An 18254-nucleotide genomic window follows, 5' to 3' on the forward strand; every position below is an offset into this window, starting at 1 on the left:
GGGTCCTGGGTGTGTGAATGGGGTGAGCTATCACTGAATGAGTTCACTCTCCTGCGTGGGTCCTGGGTGTGTGAATGGGGTGAGCTATCACTGAATGAGTTCACTCTCCTGTGTGGGTCCTGGGTGTGTGAATGGGGTGAGCTATCACTGAATGAGTCTCCTGCATGGGTCCTGGGTATGTGAATGGGATGAGCTATCACTGGATGACTTCTCTCTCCTGCGTGGGTCCTGGGTGTGTGAATGGGGTGAGCTATCACTGAATGAGTTCACTCTCCTGTGTGGGTCCTGGGTGTGTGAATGGGGTGAGCTATCACTGAATGAGTTCACTCTCCTGTGTGGGTCCTGGGTGTGTGAATGAGGTGAGCTATCACTGAATGAGTTCACTCTCCTGTGTGGGTCCTGGGTGTGTGAATGGGGTGAGCTATCACTGAATGAGTTCACTCTCCTGTGTGGGTCCTGGGTGTGTGAATGGGGTGAGCTATCACTGAATGAGTTCACTCTCCTGTGTGGGTCCTGGGTATGTGAATGGGATGAGCTATCACTGAATGAGTTCTCTCTCCTGCGTGGGTCCTGGGTGTGTGAATGGGGTGAGCTATCACTGGATGAGTTCTCTCTCCTGCGTGGGTCCTGGGTGTGTGAATGGGGTGAGCTATCACTGAATGAGTTCACTCTCCTGCGTGGGTCCTGGGTGTGTGAATGGGGTGAGCTATCACTGGATGAGTTCTCTCTCCTGCGTGGGTCCTGGGTGTGTGAATGGGGTGAGCTATCACTGAATGAGTCCAGTCTCCTGCATGGGTCCTGGGTATGTGAATGGGATGAGCTATCACTGGATGAGTTCTCTCTCCTGCGTGGGTCCTGGGTGTGTGAATGGGGTGAGCTATCACTGAATGTGTCCACCATGTGTCCTAGACTACTGCCTGTTTCTTCACCTTGCTCTCATTGATATTTTGGCAGGGAAGTCATGGTTGTGGCATGTGAGGCAGGGTTTTTAGCAGCATCTCTAGCCTCTACCTACTAGGTGCCAGGTGCACCCCTTTCTCTGTTGTCACAATAAAGTGTATCTCTAGACATAGACCCTGAGGGAAACAACCACACTTGCTCTAAGGAACAGCTGTAGAGAAGCTGGCAAAGGTATCAGGAGGCTTCAGTGAGAGATGTGATTCTAAGGACTTTGTTCCAATCACCAGTGACAACTCTGATCTCATTCAACTCTGATTCACCTGCTCCCCCTGTCCCCTGTGCATGGCCTTGCTTAGCTATTACTATTAATGAACTGGAATCTCTGATCCACTATAGTGCACAGAGTAGCACTTTAGTAAATGTTGGTGAGTTAGCGATGATTACACGTAGGCCTTTTAGTCTACTGCAGGTTTATCAATCCTGAACTCATTGATTCTTTGGCTAGAGAATTCATTTCCACCCTAATCATTTTGATACTTGGGATATAAAATTCATTGCTGTGCTTTGTGTCATAGGTGGTTCCGCAGCACACCTCGGTGAAGGAGTGTAAGGGCATTTGCTTGTGTCTGTGATACCATCCCTGGGTGTTTCCTCTTCCGCCAATGCTTGTGGATCTGATTCTGCAATGATGGAGAGTAGGCTAAGGCCATTCAAAAAGATGCTCGATTATAAGTTGTTCTCAGTGATTTATTATTATCATTATTCATTAGACATTCCTTGAGAATATCCCAGTCTGAGGAGAGGACAAATTATTATTAATCATCGAAATTTCCTTTCATGCATTCATAATGAAATTACATAAGCCCATAACATGAAGAAGCACTTACAATTCCTTGGGGGAGGTCCTGACCTTTTTTCTACTTTGCCAGTTAATGCTTATAGGTTTAAGGTTTACAGAATAATGGGTTTGCATCTACTTGGTCACCTGTGTACCTGGAGATTCTAAGTCTGAAGGATATATAAATAATCATGGGCCTTTTGTCCCATACTGCAGGTAAATACTGTATCCTTACGTTATCTTCTTTGGTGGACACTTTACAACAAAGCTAATATTGGTGTGGGCCCATGATGACAAGCCCACAAAGATATTCAATTCACTCATATTAGATTCAGCATCTTGCAAACTGGGCTTATATTCCTAGTGTAAAGATGAGAAAAAAAAAAAAACAACAACGATTTAAGAGTCTTATGGAAGAGACAGAGCTGAAATTCTAACTTCTAACTCCAGAATTCTGTGACTACATCCTAGAGTAGTGTCTCTTCCTGCTTAGTCAGCCATCAAGTATTATAGTCCAGTACTGTGCTAGATGTTGGGAATTAAAAATGAATGAGACATAGTATCTGCTCCCAGCTCTCCAAGATGTCACAACCTATAATGACGACAATGTGGGATATAAATAGGTGCAAAGTGATGGTGTGAAATAGTGAAGCAGAAATGTTTCTTACATAGTTCTCTAAGAATCATAAAGTGCTTTGCCACTAGAAAGCTCAGAGAATGTCACTCACAGTGAGGAAACTTCTATTACTAGTAATTATTAGTCCTCTCAGACTTGGAGACTCTTAAGAAAAGACTAATTAATAATAATATCACTGAGAATAATTTCTTGCTCTCCTTTAGATGTTTTATACAGATATAGTAGAATTAGCTACCCTTTTGTGGGGAAGTAAGTTATATTTTAACTCATAGCCTTAGTTCACTTTTTTTGCACACACGTTCTCCATTGTTTGTGTTGTGGATTCCTTTTCTTTTCTTTTCTTTTCTTTTCTTTTTTCTTTATTTATTTGAGAGTGACAGAGAGAGAAAGAGGCAGAGGGGGAGAGAGAAAGAGAGAGAGAGAGAGAATGAGCATGCCAGGGCCTCCAAACGAACTCCAGATGCGTGTGCCCCCTTGTGCATCTGGCTAACATGGGTCCTGGGGAAACAAGCCTCGAACCAGGGTCCTTAGGCTTCATAGGCAAGTGCTTAACCACTAAGCCATCTCTCCAGCCCTGGATTCCTTTTCTTAAAGTGATCACTTTTAATGTCCCATGGACTGGATGCATGTCACAGTACCACATCACATCAATATGAACCATGGTTAGGGAAAATTTTCCTAGGAGCAGCAAAGCGTACTCAATATCTGCAGTTCTCTCACAAAGGGCTCGCACTAAGAGATGTGGGCACACTTCACCACAGGCACATTCTGGTCCAGGAGAAGCCCCTCCCCTCCCAGATAGGGAACCTGTACAGATCCTTGTCTGGTATAGCTGCTGCCTGGCCAGCTGCTCCTGGGGAAGGTTAAGAGCTCATCCTCTTAAGAACTAGGCAGGCCTGGGAGTGGAGTTGGGCTGAAACCCAAGCGTGAGCAGCTGGGAACTTAGTCGTGGTGGAGCAGATCAGCTCTGCTTCTCTAAGGACTAACTTTCTACTGTACTTGCCTTTTCTCTCCCAAGCCCCTTTGACTCTCCTCCCTATGATTCACTCAGTTCCCCTTTCTCCTGCATTGCTAAGTTGATCTTTGTCATTCTCCCTTTGGTTCATGCTGCTGTCCTTGGTCCTTAAATTTTTTATGAAGGTTTTTGTCCCCTCTTCATTTTCAAACTATATTGATATTCAGTAGTCTTCCTTGTAGTGTTACAAGTTGAAAAAAAAAAATGTAAAGAAACGGAAGTAACCCAACTTTCTCAAACTTTCTAAAACTTCTTTTTGAAAGAAGAGAAAAGGTTCAGGTCAGTTCTTATTTTTATCTGAATTGCTTTCTCATCCAAATAGTCAGCATAAGGAATGTGAAAAGATTTAGGGGAATATAGTCATGGTCATGAATAATTCAGATGCATATTAAGAATGCAGAACCTTTGGAGCTACCAGTACATTTTAAGGAGAATACTGGAAAAACACTGGGGAATGGAAACAAATGTTACTTCTTATCATTTTTATAAAAAGAAAATACCAAAACAGGAAAAAAAAAATAGTACTGAACATACTTTCCCAATTATAAATCACAAAGATCTTGTTTATAAAACAGAAGTCAAATTAAAGCACAGTAGTAATGAGGATTTCTTGCCATCCTTCTGTATCTTAATTATGTTTTTATAAACAACTATAGAAAGTTCACCCAACTTTCTAGAATTTTGAAAATTATTCAAATGCATATGCTTCATTTGTGAAATGCATACTTTTGTTTTAGTTACTTATTGTTAGTTGCACCCAGTTTTCAAGAAAACATAATTATTTCCATTTTTAAGGCTGGGGATGTTGTTCAGTGGTCAAGCACTTTCCCAGCATATATGAGACCCTAGGTTCAGTCTCCCACACCACAGAAAAGGAAAGTACACAATTATCTATTTTAGTAATAGTTGCCCAAACAGGGAATTAATTATTTGAAAATGTTATTAAGCTGTTGGAAAGCTTAGCATTTCTTTTTCAAAAGTCAGTGTGATTGTGGGGAACAGAAATTCTTACTTTTTTTAAGGTATGGTCTTGCTGTAGCCCAGGCTGACCTGGAATTCTTGATGTCATGATGCTATTATTGTCATTACATCAACACATTTGGTGTACTTGAAAACCTGTTTTATCCCTTTACACTTTTAGTGCCACCTGTAATGACCTCAATCACAGTATATTCTGGCACATACTAGATATTCATTAAATATTCCCTCTTCTTTGGATCTATCTTACAAGTACTATTTTCCTTCAAATCAAAATGCCTTCTGAAATTTAATGTAGACACATTTTTCTTTCCTTGTTGACAAATAAGCAGACCTTTTTCTTCAGTCTCTAAAACATTACTGGACTCTCTCCTACTTGGTATTTGTCAACTTTTTTATGAGAGAGAATTGGCTCACCAAGGCCTCCAGCCACTCCAATCAAACTCCAGACATGTGTGCTACCTTGTGATCTGGCATACATGGGACCTGGAGAGTGGAACATGGGTCCTTAGACTTTGCAGGCAAAGCTTTAATCACTAAACCATGTATCCATCCCAACATTTATCAACTTTAAAAGAGAAAGGAAGTAAGGAATACTTTAAGTATCTAACACTAGTGTTTTATTCCATTAATTTCTTTTCTATAGGATTAGAATAAAATTGACTATTTTTAAATCTCATCTAGGTCATTATCTCTGAATAAAAGTTCACCAGATGAGATACCTTATATATTCATTGGTGCATGGTTAGGTGAATCATCCCCTTAATATCCTAGAAAGTCGATGAAAAATTTGCAAGTCCTCAGAGAGCTCTGAATCTGTTGCATAATACATTGCTTTAACTAACTGAAAGTAATGTGGACAAAGTTGTAGACATTTTGCTTTTTCTTCTCTAGTGAAATTCCAGAAAAGTCATCCAAGCTGGAGAAGGGCAGTAATTTATCACTCCACAGCACCCAAGTTCCAGAAGGAAGTCACACATCACTGGGTAAGCTAACTCTTTCCTGTCGAGTGGAGAGTAGACCTTTGGAACACCCAGCAAAGGTCAGAATTTCAAACAAAGATGGAATGCTCAGACTATCTCTGGAAGACCCATGGGGACCCCTTGGTTGCCTAAGTGTGGCAGTAGAATTATGCAAAGTTCTTCTCAATAATTGGACATTAAGTTTTGACTGAAATATGCCTTGGGAGCAAATGTTTAGGTGTTGAAAATTGGACCGTGTTCCTGAATTGACTCTGAACTTTGTCATTAGGTGAGTCTGCAATGTATAGAAATTCCAACAATAAAAATTGGTAGAAAATAGTTCAGAAGTTTGTCCAGACTTTCCACCTTACCAATGAAGACTTAGAGGCCCAACAGGCTTTAGTGCTGGGTTTGTGTCACCCAGGGGAATTGGAATTATATGATCCTGGCTTATTTGAACTCTACGCTGCTTCCTCCCCAAAACGTTTGGTATCAGTCTTCAGGGTGATTCTGTATTTGCTTCAAATCCAGACCAGGTGCCCTCAAATTGATATGTGTCTAAATCTTCTTGAGTAGATTCTTAGAAACATTGAATACCTAAGTTTTACACCCAAAAGATGCTTGTACACGTCTGGAAAAGCACTGACTAGAATGCCAAACTCTCCAATCAGTGACTGTTTGACAATGGACAAATATCTACTAGATAATTCATGAACTGTCTGAGAGACTGGGGCTATAGTAAGAAAGAAAATGAAGATTCTTTAGTGTTAAAATATTATTGGTCCTTTCTGAGAGAAGAAGGAGCAATTCCATGGAATATTTATGACTATGATATTAAGTAACATTTCAATATAAGTTGCTAAACCAAATTAAACAAGTACTGGGTTAATATAGTAGGAACATGATGATAAATGGTTTTGAAGAGTTAATATTCTGTTACAAATGATCTCTGGGTGTTTGGCTCAGGAGATGAGAGCCTGGGAGGAATAAGGCCATGGTCTCATGGTCCAGTGAACTTTGCTTTGCTCAGTGACCACAGATTATGTTTTACTTCTTGGCCAATTATCTCATGCAAATAGATTGTTTTGGTCTATAGGAGGCACAAATATAAAACCTAGGCCCCACTGAAATGGATTACTGGTATCTTTGATCATAAATCTTTGTTTTGAGGATATCAAATACTTGTGTTCAAAACTTTATACAAGTTGACATACTGGACATCCATTGTATAGATATGAATGTACACTTCTAGCTGGTACTCCGTACCTAGAAAACTTTCCCACATTATAAGTAGGACTGGATGAGGCCACTTTGGGAGCTATTTACTTAGAATATATTGTAGTGTGAACATTTAATCACTCCATCCCATTTATGTGATCTGAAATATCATTCAGAAACCACTTTGGAGAGGAAAGAATTTATGATCCTAAGCAGATTTCAGCATCCCAATTGGATAATTAAAAAGAAAGACCATTATCACCAGATGTCTACTGGCTGGTCCTTGGAACAGATGTTGTAGATGATGGTTCCATAGAGCTGGTTGGGGCATTTCAATCTTTCAGGCCTGCACCAAAGTGATTCTGCTTATTGGGTAATAATATTGGTGATGAAGTTTCATGACATAAACTAGAATGAAAGAAAATGGCATCAAAATGATTGAGAAAAAGATGAAGAACAGACCAAAACCATCACAATTCTATATGGATAGAAAAGCCCATGAAGTTTGCCATTTTGACAGCATGAAATTTTCAGGGAAGAGGCCTATTTGAACACATTCTTGATGTGGGGTTTGCAGTGTTACAAAGGATAGCTATGAGTTCTTACATGATTCTGCCCACTTGTATGGGCATACGATTCTAACATGTTGTTTCTTCTTTTATAGCCACCATACCTCCCAGTCTACATACTGACTTGGAAAGCACAGGCATAGAGACTTTCAATGGCAGTGATGTGCTTGCACGAATCCTGGTTTTGGAAAAGGTAACTGCATTTAGTTTTGCAATAGAAAAATAATGAAGAAATTCTTTGTTAGCTAATGGAGGGGTCTCTCAAATGGGCAGAAATTTGGAACACTTTTCCCAATTAATGACTTTCTCAAGCAGATTCTTTTTTTTTTTTAAGACACTTTTCAATCATAGTTTAATTTTAAGACATTGTGAATTCCTTAAGATCTTGGGCCTTATTTATTGCCCCGGAAAGTCCCTTAATTGAACTTAAGGTTTTCATTTTGTAAGAAAAAGGGTGGAATTTTATGTGATCTTTCAATTTTCTGAAGCAAGGAAATGAAAAATGAAGCTATAACACTCTTTGAACTTGCTGCCTCATCCATAGTAATATCTTTGGACAAATTAGAGCCATGAAACTCTCTCCCCTAAGTGCAGAAACTTTTTCTGTAGCACGTTTTAAGAGTTTGCCTATGGATTTTTCTGTTTTCTAGAGATTGTCTATTTTATGATTTCCCAGATTGTGAGATAATAAATACAGTCTTATAAGATGTGTGGATGGGTGGCCTGTGAACTGAAAGTGTGTGTTTTCAGAAATTAGAGTTGAATGCTTTTAGAAAGAATAGTTAGTCCTTTGTTAACTGCTATCCCCACTTTGCTTTGCTATCTCTTAACCACTAGATTCATACGTTTAAGTTGCTGGGCTGACCTCCACAATCCTGTCTCTGTCTCTCTCTTTCTCCTCCATATCATCCACATGCATACATACAAACACACACAAACTTTGAATCATTTATTCACATAGCAGTTGTTTTTGTCCATCAGAATCATGAGTTGTGTCTCTAATCTCTGTTCACATCTCAGTAACCATAACTTTTTATTTGACTGTTAAATAGACTACTAAGCAAATAGTTCAGCAGTAAACACATAGTTGTACATCCAGTGTTTAGAACTTTTCCATTTTGCAGAACTTAAACTGTGTCTTTTAAAGACTTTTATGAGCCTATTATACTTTTTTCTATTAGTTATAGACAGTTTGTATGCAGCCATGTTGGTACCATTGTTAGCTTCCTCCTGTCCCCCCCTCTGAAGGGACCCTTCTTGTTGGGGATTGTGGGTCGCGCATTGTGGGATTAGGCATCAGTTATGGGGAGGAGAATGCAATGTATCTGTGCATCATGTAGCTCTAACAATCTTTCCGTGCCCTCTTCTGTGAATTTCCCTGAGCCATGTTGGGTTTGTTTTAGGTCTACTTCAGTGATGAGGTCTTGGGAGCCTCTGTGTCTCTGGATATCTGGTTTGGTAGGAGTTGAGTGTTCTCTGCATCTATCTCCTTCACCCTTGTTTTGATACTAGGTTGAAAAAGAAAGTAGCACTCTTGCTCATTTCACCAATTACTCTATAGTAACCATAACTTTGATATGCTTTTATTAGTGATCTAGATATCTTAAGGTTATCATTGTGTGCAATTGAAGTATCTTATTAAGTTGGGCCATGTATATAAGTTAAAGGACAACACAAAAATATGGATGCCAGGACAAGATCAATCAAGGCAAGCTGCACTCCACCAGTGCTGGCTGTGGAATAAGACTTGTCCATTCTGGAGTCTAGATGTTGAAAGCTGACAATATGTAATATTTGAGGTTTCTGGCTAGTTTAGGGCGTTCCTCAATATTCCTAGATAATTCCAGTCCAAAGCCTCCCCAAACTGAGGTAGTGTGGACCCAAGGTAAACCTGTCCTATTCCATTTTACTTCTTCCATGATGGTTCCTAGAAAAGAGTCTTACATTGAACCAGATAAATTCTTTAACATGCAGAAAATGCTATTCTTTAAAAATGCTATTTTCAATAGCACCACTTTACTGTATTGAATCTCCCAAGTTTGCTTCTTTCATGTAGAATGAAATTTTAGAATTTTGTGAGGCAGCACAGAATCATATATCCAGGGGAGATAAGCCCAAAGTGAATTTTATATGTATAGGTACATATTTTTTAGAGTAGTTGGAACAGGGCATGGATGTAAAAATTAGGATGACATATTGGTGCCTGTGTCAGCATTCTTTCTGGTTCCTTTCTTTCTCTTTATTGCTTTCTGCAACCCTTGCAAAAAAATGAGTAGAGAAATCACTTTGGGGTGAGTTTATGTGTAATGCTAGAAAAGAGATATAGATGAATGACCAGAAGACTTAGCACTTATAGTACATCCTAGATAAGCGTATCCTGTCTTGTGCCATTATATTTAGAAGTCCAGTTGCTGGAAAACCATGTGGATCTTGTGGTATAAGCTTAGGGGGAAGGTGAAGTTGACTTAAACCTCACGGGGTAATATGAATTAACCATTAGAAGGAACCCCTTAAGTACCACAATTTAATGTAGTTAGCTATATAAATACCAAACAAGCTAATTATGGTAAATGTGACCCATATTGTAGGTGAGGAGTGCTTCATTTCTAAGTAAGTTGTACTCTAGAATAACAGAGGGGTTTCTAATGATTCCATTATGACAATCATTTCTGCCTATTGCTTGGAAGTTATACTGACATACATTCTCATATATATTTTCCTTTTTAGTTCTGTATGTGGAACTGAAAGGAAACATAAGCCATTATTCTATTTTTGTGAATAAGCACAGTTTTTCTAAGAATAGATGTTGAAGTGTCTTCTTTCTGAAAGTCTTCTAATGATCCTGAACAATGTGGAAGGAAACATCACTTACAGCACCTGAGTTTCTGCTGCTCAGTGCCCAGGAAAAATAAAGATGATTTTACACATGAAAATTTTTGCCAGAAAACACTTGGTGAATTTTAATTCTTTAGTCAAAGATAAGAAATGGGTATAAATTTTACAAATTAAATGTAAATTCAGTAAATCATAACAATGACAAGAGTTGGTTACATTCATACATGCTTTTCTTTCACAACTTCCTGTGGATAAACCCAGCAGATCTTATTGTTATTTTATAAAGCTACTCTAAAAATGTAGAACTTTAAAATTGCTACTGAAGACTGAAATGCTTTAGCGTTTATATTTACTAGTATTACCTTTCTCTTCTTGTACATATTTTTAGTTGTTGAAGCAAAATTCAACATCAGAAGAAATACGAAGAAAGCTGTGTGAGAACTACCCAGGATACACTGCATATTATCCCTTCTCTTGGGTCACTATAGGAAAAAATATTTTAAATAAATTTTGCCTTTCCAACATGACCCTTCTAGAGTCCTTTCTCCAAGAACTAAAATATCAGGTCACTCAGGTGAGTACACGTATTTTTATATGAGCAACATTGCATAGGCTGCTTCCGTTATTGGATTAGCAAAGTGACAACGTGAATTAAAGAGCAAGTCTGTAGCCCCCATGGACTGGAACATCTTGAGTGGAATATTTGATCACCTTTAGCATATATTCCTCTCACATAGACATTTCACAAAATGTTTAATGCTAAGTAATGTTCATTTGTCACTTAAATGTGCCAGAGTGAAATGATATGATGTTGCACTTGAAATATTACATTATGGTTAATGTACATACACCTCAGATGAAATATGGCTTGGCTGTGTGGTGAGTACAGATAGTTTGTCCTGAGCTCAGAAAGTGAGATTACTCAGGCTAGAATGCGAGTTTAATAATTAAACTATCAGAGACAGATAGCTGTCAGAACTTACAATAATGAGTGATAGCTTGTTATTTTTCTCACTGACCTCAACTTAATTTGGTAAGCTGGGCTCTGATGAAATAATGTCCCTTTCCCCCAAATATTGCACAATAAAATCAATGACATCCTATATGAAATGCTAATGACCATCGGAACATACCAGTCTTAAATGGCAATGGTAGAAACAAGAGACTAATAATCTGTATTTAATGAAGCCCACATATTTTGAATGATTTTAAAAAATGAGTCCTTTTGAAATTCATTGGTAGAAATATAAATAAATGTAGCATACCTAATTCTAATATTTCCAAAATAGCAACATGATTTTCCCCTTGATTCTCTGAAAAATATTAGAATTTTTAATTTTTATTTAAAAAACTACCTTCCACTAATATTTGTTTTCCAAAAGAACAAGACACTATCCCACTGGAGATACTATTGTAACAAGGTGCATCCAGTATAAAGCTTTTATAATCCTTAAACTTGCCAGAGAGGTTGGGAAGGGGCTCAATAATAGAATGCTTGCCTAGCATGTTTGAGGCCCTGGGTTAAATCCCCTTGAGTAGGGAAAAAATGCTTCCTATGTTAAACTTGGCAATCATGTAGACTGAGTGGCCAAAAATACATTGCTCCAAATCATTCACATGAAGATGGTTGTGAAGCTCAACTTGACTAGGGAGAATGAGGTTATTGGGAGGTTGCTTTGAGTGGGATTATAATGAAGAAATACTCTGGAAGAACTAGCTGGATGCTATGTCTCAATGTAAGCCTAAGAGTCACTCTTTTTGCTTGCTTATATGTAGACAGCGTGATTCACTCCCTATTAACTGTGATGACTAATGCTTCTGGCATTGCAGTAGAACTTTGGAAATATTGTACTATGTGTAATTCCAATAGTATTTTCATGAATGTATTTCTATATGTGGTAGATACTACCAAATTCACGAGTTTATCTATACTATAATTAGATCTCTATTGGGATCTTCACCAATAATATAAATACTAGTAAAAGATATGGATACAATAATGCCCATGGCTCCTATAAGAGAAAATAAAGAAAACAAAACAAAAAATCTTATTTGGAGGCTAATTTTATTTGAGGAAATTAACTATAATTCCTAAATACATTATTTAAAATATTTTATATAGATACAGTTTTGCTAACCAAACTGTAAAAATGTTATTTTTTGGAGCTATAAGGAAAAATTTCCAATTGTCTTTAGAGATGGATTTTTTTTTTTTCCAAGTAAAAGATGGCTCCAGACTGAGTGGAAATATGAAAGAACTCTGAATGGAAAAAAATCTAGGTTTGTTGATACTTTCATGCCATCTCTTTTTGTTTTGGTGTGTTTGTGTCTGTTTGTTGTGTCGATCATTGAGCTTGGCCTTGTCTATGCTAGGCAGACATTCCACCACTGAGCTCCAGCCCCAGACCCTTTCTGACATTTTCAAGGACAGTAAAGCAGATGATGGCAAATGCTGAAGTCTCATTTTCGTGTCTGTGGTTTTGTTTTCCAAGATGTCGAGTGACCCCCACAATCAGAAGCTGGTATTTCAGGAACTGGCGAATGTCCTGTCCTTCTGCACCCAAGTGCAGGAGCAAAGGGCTGTGTGGCAGCTCCTCTCCAGCCTTCCTGAGGTGTTCCAGAACTCCACATCGCTGGGCAACTCATTTGATGTTCTTCGAAAGGCAGACAGGTAAGACAGCGCAATATTAAATGGCATCTTATTGTTCACAGAGAAGTCTTTAAAACAACTGTTCCGGAGAGGATTACTGTCAGCCAGGTGATTTTGACACAAAGCAAAGATTCCTCCAGCATAGTGCCGTAGGCTTCAGCCCTGACGGTGAGTGTGTCAGTTAAGCAAGGAGACTGTGGTCTTCTAGGTCCTCATACTCACCTTGCCAATGCACAGCCACATGGTGTCCCAGAGCTGAGAAGGAAGCCTAAAGCAGAACCAGCTTGGACCAGTGGCCCCGGCTCCTGCAGAGGCCATCCACGCTTGGTGTACATGTCCCTTAACTGCCCAAGAATATGCTATCTCGGTGGTGTTTCTCTGATGCCATGCAATATCAAACAACCTCATCGGTTAGAGATCCCTCTAAGTCACCTCAAGGGGGTTATCCCACCTGGTGTGCATCCAGCTATAAGTGGTCTTTCTAAGCTGGCACATGAGGTTGGCTTTATTCAGCATGTGGTTTGAAAATAATTTTTTTTTTTGTGGAAACCTTTATTGAAAAGCTGCTTAAAAATCAATCAATAAAATTTATCTGGGAATGTCCAGTATTTGGATATTAATGTAAAGCTTAGGTTTTCACTGCTCTGTCATTGTCAAGAGAATCAGTAGCTATTCTCTGAAAGATAACAGCTATTTCGGCCACAGTGATTACTAGTGCACGTGACACATGAGACAGCAACCTGGACTCTTTATGTTGTCACATGCACTGTTAAGCAGACTTGTTTATCCTGTAAATGAGGCAGGTAAGATCAAGCATTTGCTGCTTATGCAGCTGGAAGGTTGTGGACCTAGGTTTCTTAACTTCAGAACCTAAGCTACCTGTTAAAAATGTCATTAGGGTGCTGGAGAAAGCGTTCAGAAATCAAAACCTTAATGACCTGAGTTCTATCACCCAGTACCCGTGTAAAGCCGTGCACACAAGGTGGCTCACGTGTCTGGAGTTTGTTTGCAGAGGCTGTAGGCCTTGGTGTGCCTATTCTCCTCCCACCCACTCTCCCCCCCACCCCCCGTCCCTCTCTGCTTGCCAACAATACAAAGATGAAAAACAAATGTCATTAGAAACATGGTGTTTCTATGTTAAAGGTAGGCCTAACATATCAGAATTTGATCAAGGAGTTTATAATGAGTTCTCTGTTGGTGCATTCATCTCTCATTCTTGAAACAGTGTTTGAGATTGAGACAGAAGAAATCCATTCTAAAGAAAGGAAATTTCTGTGCAGGTCAAATGACTTCCCCAAGGTTCAAGAACCAGTGTGTGACAAAGCAGAACCTTAACTCAGGGAGCCTAACTCCAAGTCCTCTGTGCTTTCTAGGTCCCTGTTCCATGACTGAGGAACAGAGGGGCAAGGTATTAAGACATTTGGTCATGTAGACTGGTTCTCATTGCAGCTCATGGGGAGATTTTCACAGACCCAGGATTTTGGCACTTGATTTTTTTTCATTCCATTTGTGTTATGTCTTAGTAAACAGCAAATTAGTCAACCAAGGTGTACTAAGATGATTTGTGTATCATATTACTGAAAGGTTTAAAATGACATTCAGATCTCAAATAAGTTGCCACTGCACATATACTAATAAAGGGGAAAAAAAATTTTAAGGTGGATAATCCCAAGTTTTAGTAAGAATGTAGAGAAACTAAAGTGCTCACATCACAGTAAATGGTCAAAGTTTCTAATGAAGTTAAACAGTAGTTCTCTATGTTGGCACATTTGGCACATTTTGCTCTTGGATATTTTCTAGAGAAAATGAAAAAATAGTTCACATGAAACCTTCTGTCCCAATGTTTATTCATGATAGCTGAATGTTGGAGGAGGAACAAATAGCCTTAAGAAGAATGGGTAAACAGGTGATAGTTTATTCATTTATTTGAATTCCAGTCAATAATAAAAGTAAACAGCTGGGTGTGGTGGTGCCCGCCTTTGATCCCAGCACTCGGGAGGCAGAGGCAGGAGGATTGCTGTGAGTTCAAGGCCACCCTGAGACTCCACAGTGAATTCCAGGTCAGCCTGGGCTAGTGTGAGACCTTACTTTGAAAAACAAAACAAAACTAAAGTAAACAGATATAGTGTCACACAACACAATAAAAAAAAATCTCATTATTGCCAGGGATGGTGGTGCATACCTTTAATCCCAGCACTCTGGGGACAGAGGATTTCCATGAGTTCTAGGCCACCCTGAGACTACATAGTAAATTCCAGGTCTGCCTGGACTAAAGTGAGACCCTACCTTGGAAAAACAAAAACAAAACCAAATCTCATTATTGTAGGATCAAGAAAATCTAGCAAAAAAGAACTGAGGAGGCTGATGCAGGAGGTTAGTGAATTCAAGGTCAGCCTGAGTTACATAGAATGGCCTTGTTTCAAAAATATATATAAGGAACATAGTTTATGTGTAGGTATTATGTTATATTACTTTATTTATAGGCAGTCTTGGATTAATAAAAATTAATCTATACTGTTAAAAATTTTATCAGTGGATGGTAGGAAAACTGTTGGGAGCATGAGAAATCTTTAAGAGAGACAAAAATGTTTGTATCTTAAATGTCATGGAGGTCACTTGATAGATTATGCCTTGATTAAAGCATAAAACAAAAATAAAAAATATACATATCTCTCTGAATTACTGTTTTTTGAAATAATGGTCAGTAAATGATGAAAGATCTAAAGTAACCTTTAGGCATTATTTTAGTGGAATAAATTGCATAGGAAAGACAATCTGTTATGGCTTTTTTAATTTTAAAGATCAGTTTTGCATAGTCTGGCAATATGCAATAGATTATGTACTTGAGTAATGATCTTGAATGCAAACAGACCACATAATAATAAAAACAGCTCATAGTGCATGGCTTCACATTATTCCAAAGCCAATGATATTTGACTGTCTACGTTTTTATTGTATTGTCATAAGAACAATTAGCTTACGATTGACTCCATGAAATGGTTTTTAGGCGCACAGTGCATTCTAACTCTGCTGTAGACCTTCCTCAGCTTGCAGAGCAGGAACTTCCTGTCCCCTGTAGAAACTGCTCTTTTCCTGCTCCCCCTCTAGCCACTGAAAACTACCACTGTACTCTTTGAGTCTGTTTGACTGTTTTTAGATACTTCACATAAATGTCATCATGTAGTATTTGCCCATAGACGTGGTTTGTTTCATTTAGTGTAGTCTCTTCAAGGTTCATCCGTGGTGTTGCATATTGAAAAAAATTAGTTTTTTAAACTACTTTATTTATGATTTCCATTTTGTCATTTTTCAAACTTGTGCATAATGTATTTTGATCTAATTTTTTTTAAACAAAAACCCTATCCATTGTCTTTTTTTTTTGTTGTTGTTGTTTTTTGTTTTTTGAGGTAGGGACTCACTCTAGCTCAGGCTGACCTGGAATTCACTATGGAGTCTCAGGGTGGCCTTGAACTCACAGTGATCCGTCTGCCTCTGCCTCTGCCTCTCGAGTGCTGGGATTAAAGGCGTGCACCACCGCACCCTGCCTATCCACTGTCTCCTATAGTACAGTTTTCTTCATCCACTCATGTTAATGGGCATTGACATTGTTTCTCAGTAGGTCAAATGTAAATAGAGCTGAAATGAGTACAAGAACACATGTATCTCTTTGAGTTACTGATTTTAATTCTTTTGGGTAAATACTCTGAAGAGAAATTGTTTTACCATATGGTGGTTCTATTTCTAACTTTTTGAGAAGTCACCATGGTGTTTTCCGTAGAGACCTGCTCTTCGTACTGCTCCTACACACAGGGTGCAAGAGTGACGATTTTTCCACATGGCTGCTAATATTTATTGTATTTTCTTTACTCTGTAAGCACCCTGGCCATCTGTCTGTCTTCTTTGGAGACATGTCTATTCAAATCTCTGCCATTTTTAACGTGGGCTATTAGGCTTTTAAAATACTGAATGATAGGAGTTATTTATCTATTTTTGGAAATAAGTCTTTAATCAGAAAGCAACATTTTTGTAATTTCTTTTTTCCCACTGTAGATTGCTTTCTCAGTGAAGTGGCATTTGATGTTTACCAAATTGGACCTTTTTTAGTGGTTTAGTAAATTGCTGTCAATTTCTATACTTGTTTGTTCTAATATGATAATGCCCAGTCAATGTGGATTTTGAGCATCTGAAATTATGCTAGGGTGATGAGGAACTGAAAATTTAACTTCACTTTGATATTTTAAGTATCTAATACTGATCTTCAATTTAGTCATTAGAAAAGTTAATACTTGAAAATGGGAGTCTTCTTTTTTCACTTGTAAGTTTAATGGATCTAAATACAATGCAAGTATATATAGTTACAAATAGAATCAGCAATGACTGCTCTGTTTTTATAAAATATATGTGAAATTTGGAGAGTTAGTACAATTATTTAAAATGTTTTAATATTATATTATATTAAGTATCATTATTAAAATTATTTTTATAGCTTTTTAATGTGACTATTAAAATTCAAACTAAATATATCTTGGTTTATAGCTCATTGGAACACCTTATTGATGTAAAAAGTCTATTATTTTTAAATTGACAAGGTTTTTAAACCCACAACTTGCTTACAAAAGACTACATCAAATTATGATCTTATTGCCTTATTTGTTGACCAAGTTAAAGGGACAGGTGGACCTTCTAGAAGCTTTTATTACCTCCATTTACTTTCATGTTTGAAGTTGTAGGCTATATACAAACCAATTTTCAATATCAGATGATATGTTGTTAAGGGGCCAACAAGAGTTAGCAGATATGAGCAACCACCAGTATTAGGAAGTGTGGATGAAAGAACACACACGATATTTGCCTCTTATGGGGAAGCAACTATGATGGGAAATGAGTCATGAAACTTTCTAAAAAGCTGTCTTTACTCAGTTAACTTATTTTGAATAATTTCTACTTTATATGATGAAAAACAGGAAAAAAAAATTCCATGAAGTAAAGTAAACACAAAATGGTTCAAAGGATTTGGGAGCGGATGGTACCAAGTGTCACTAGACTTTAAATTTTGTTGGCTAAAGATGAATTTAGTTCCCTGACATCTTATTAATGATATTAGCAATGATGATGCTGGCAGTCTCAATGTGATCATTAAGTGTCGGTCCTTGAAGTTGTTTCTGGGACAATAGATCAGGTAGGTTAGACCATGCTGCCAATTGGGAATAAGGTAGCTGAGATCTGTGACATTTTAAGCCCATCCACCGGGTAAGCCCAAAGTCTGACAAGCAGGAGATGATTCAAACATGAAAATGCCTGAAATATCACCTGTCATAAATATGAGAGACCAGAGATAAAAGAAACACAGCTCTACTGCTGTAGGCATACATTTGGAACTCAATGGTAGCAAGTTAGCCATGCCCATGGTTCTGAGCATTTTCTCCATTCTCTTCCTCATCATGTTGGGATAGCTTATATCTCAGGGGCACAACAGAGTGAATAAAACATAAGCTTTTAGTCAGACCTTGATAAATTAGATAATTTTGGAACTTAACCCATGTGTAAGATAGGGCAAATCAAATTGCTTCATAAACTCATTAGTAAACCAAATTAAAACATATGCATGCAAAAATACACACATTCATAAATAATCTGAGCATATTTATATAA

The 18254-nt window shown here is 38.1% G+C and overlaps 1 protein-coding gene across 1 annotated transcript in view; it reads left to right on the plus strand.

Annotated features, from left to right (window-relative positions):
• Abca12 (ATP binding cassette subfamily A member 12) overlaps positions 1 to 18254 on the plus strand; it is a 183608-nt gene that overhangs the window by 56444 nt on the left and 108910 nt on the right. The window contains exons 4-7 of the mRNA XM_045148359.1: positions 5263 to 5354; positions 7213 to 7310; positions 10341 to 10526; positions 12445 to 12623. Of these exons, the coding sequence (XP_045004294.1) occupies positions 5263 to 5354; positions 7213 to 7310; positions 10341 to 10526; positions 12445 to 12623 (555 nt within the window). The remainder of the gene's footprint in view (positions 1 to 5262; positions 5355 to 7212; positions 7311 to 10340; positions 10527 to 12444; positions 12624 to 18254) is intronic.

This window comes from Jaculus jaculus, chromosome 4 (assembly GCF_020740685.1).
Source record: "Jaculus jaculus isolate mJacJac1 chromosome 4, mJacJac1.mat.Y.cur, whole genome shotgun sequence".
NCBI lineage: Eukaryota > Metazoa > Chordata > Mammalia > Rodentia > Dipodidae > Jaculus > Jaculus jaculus.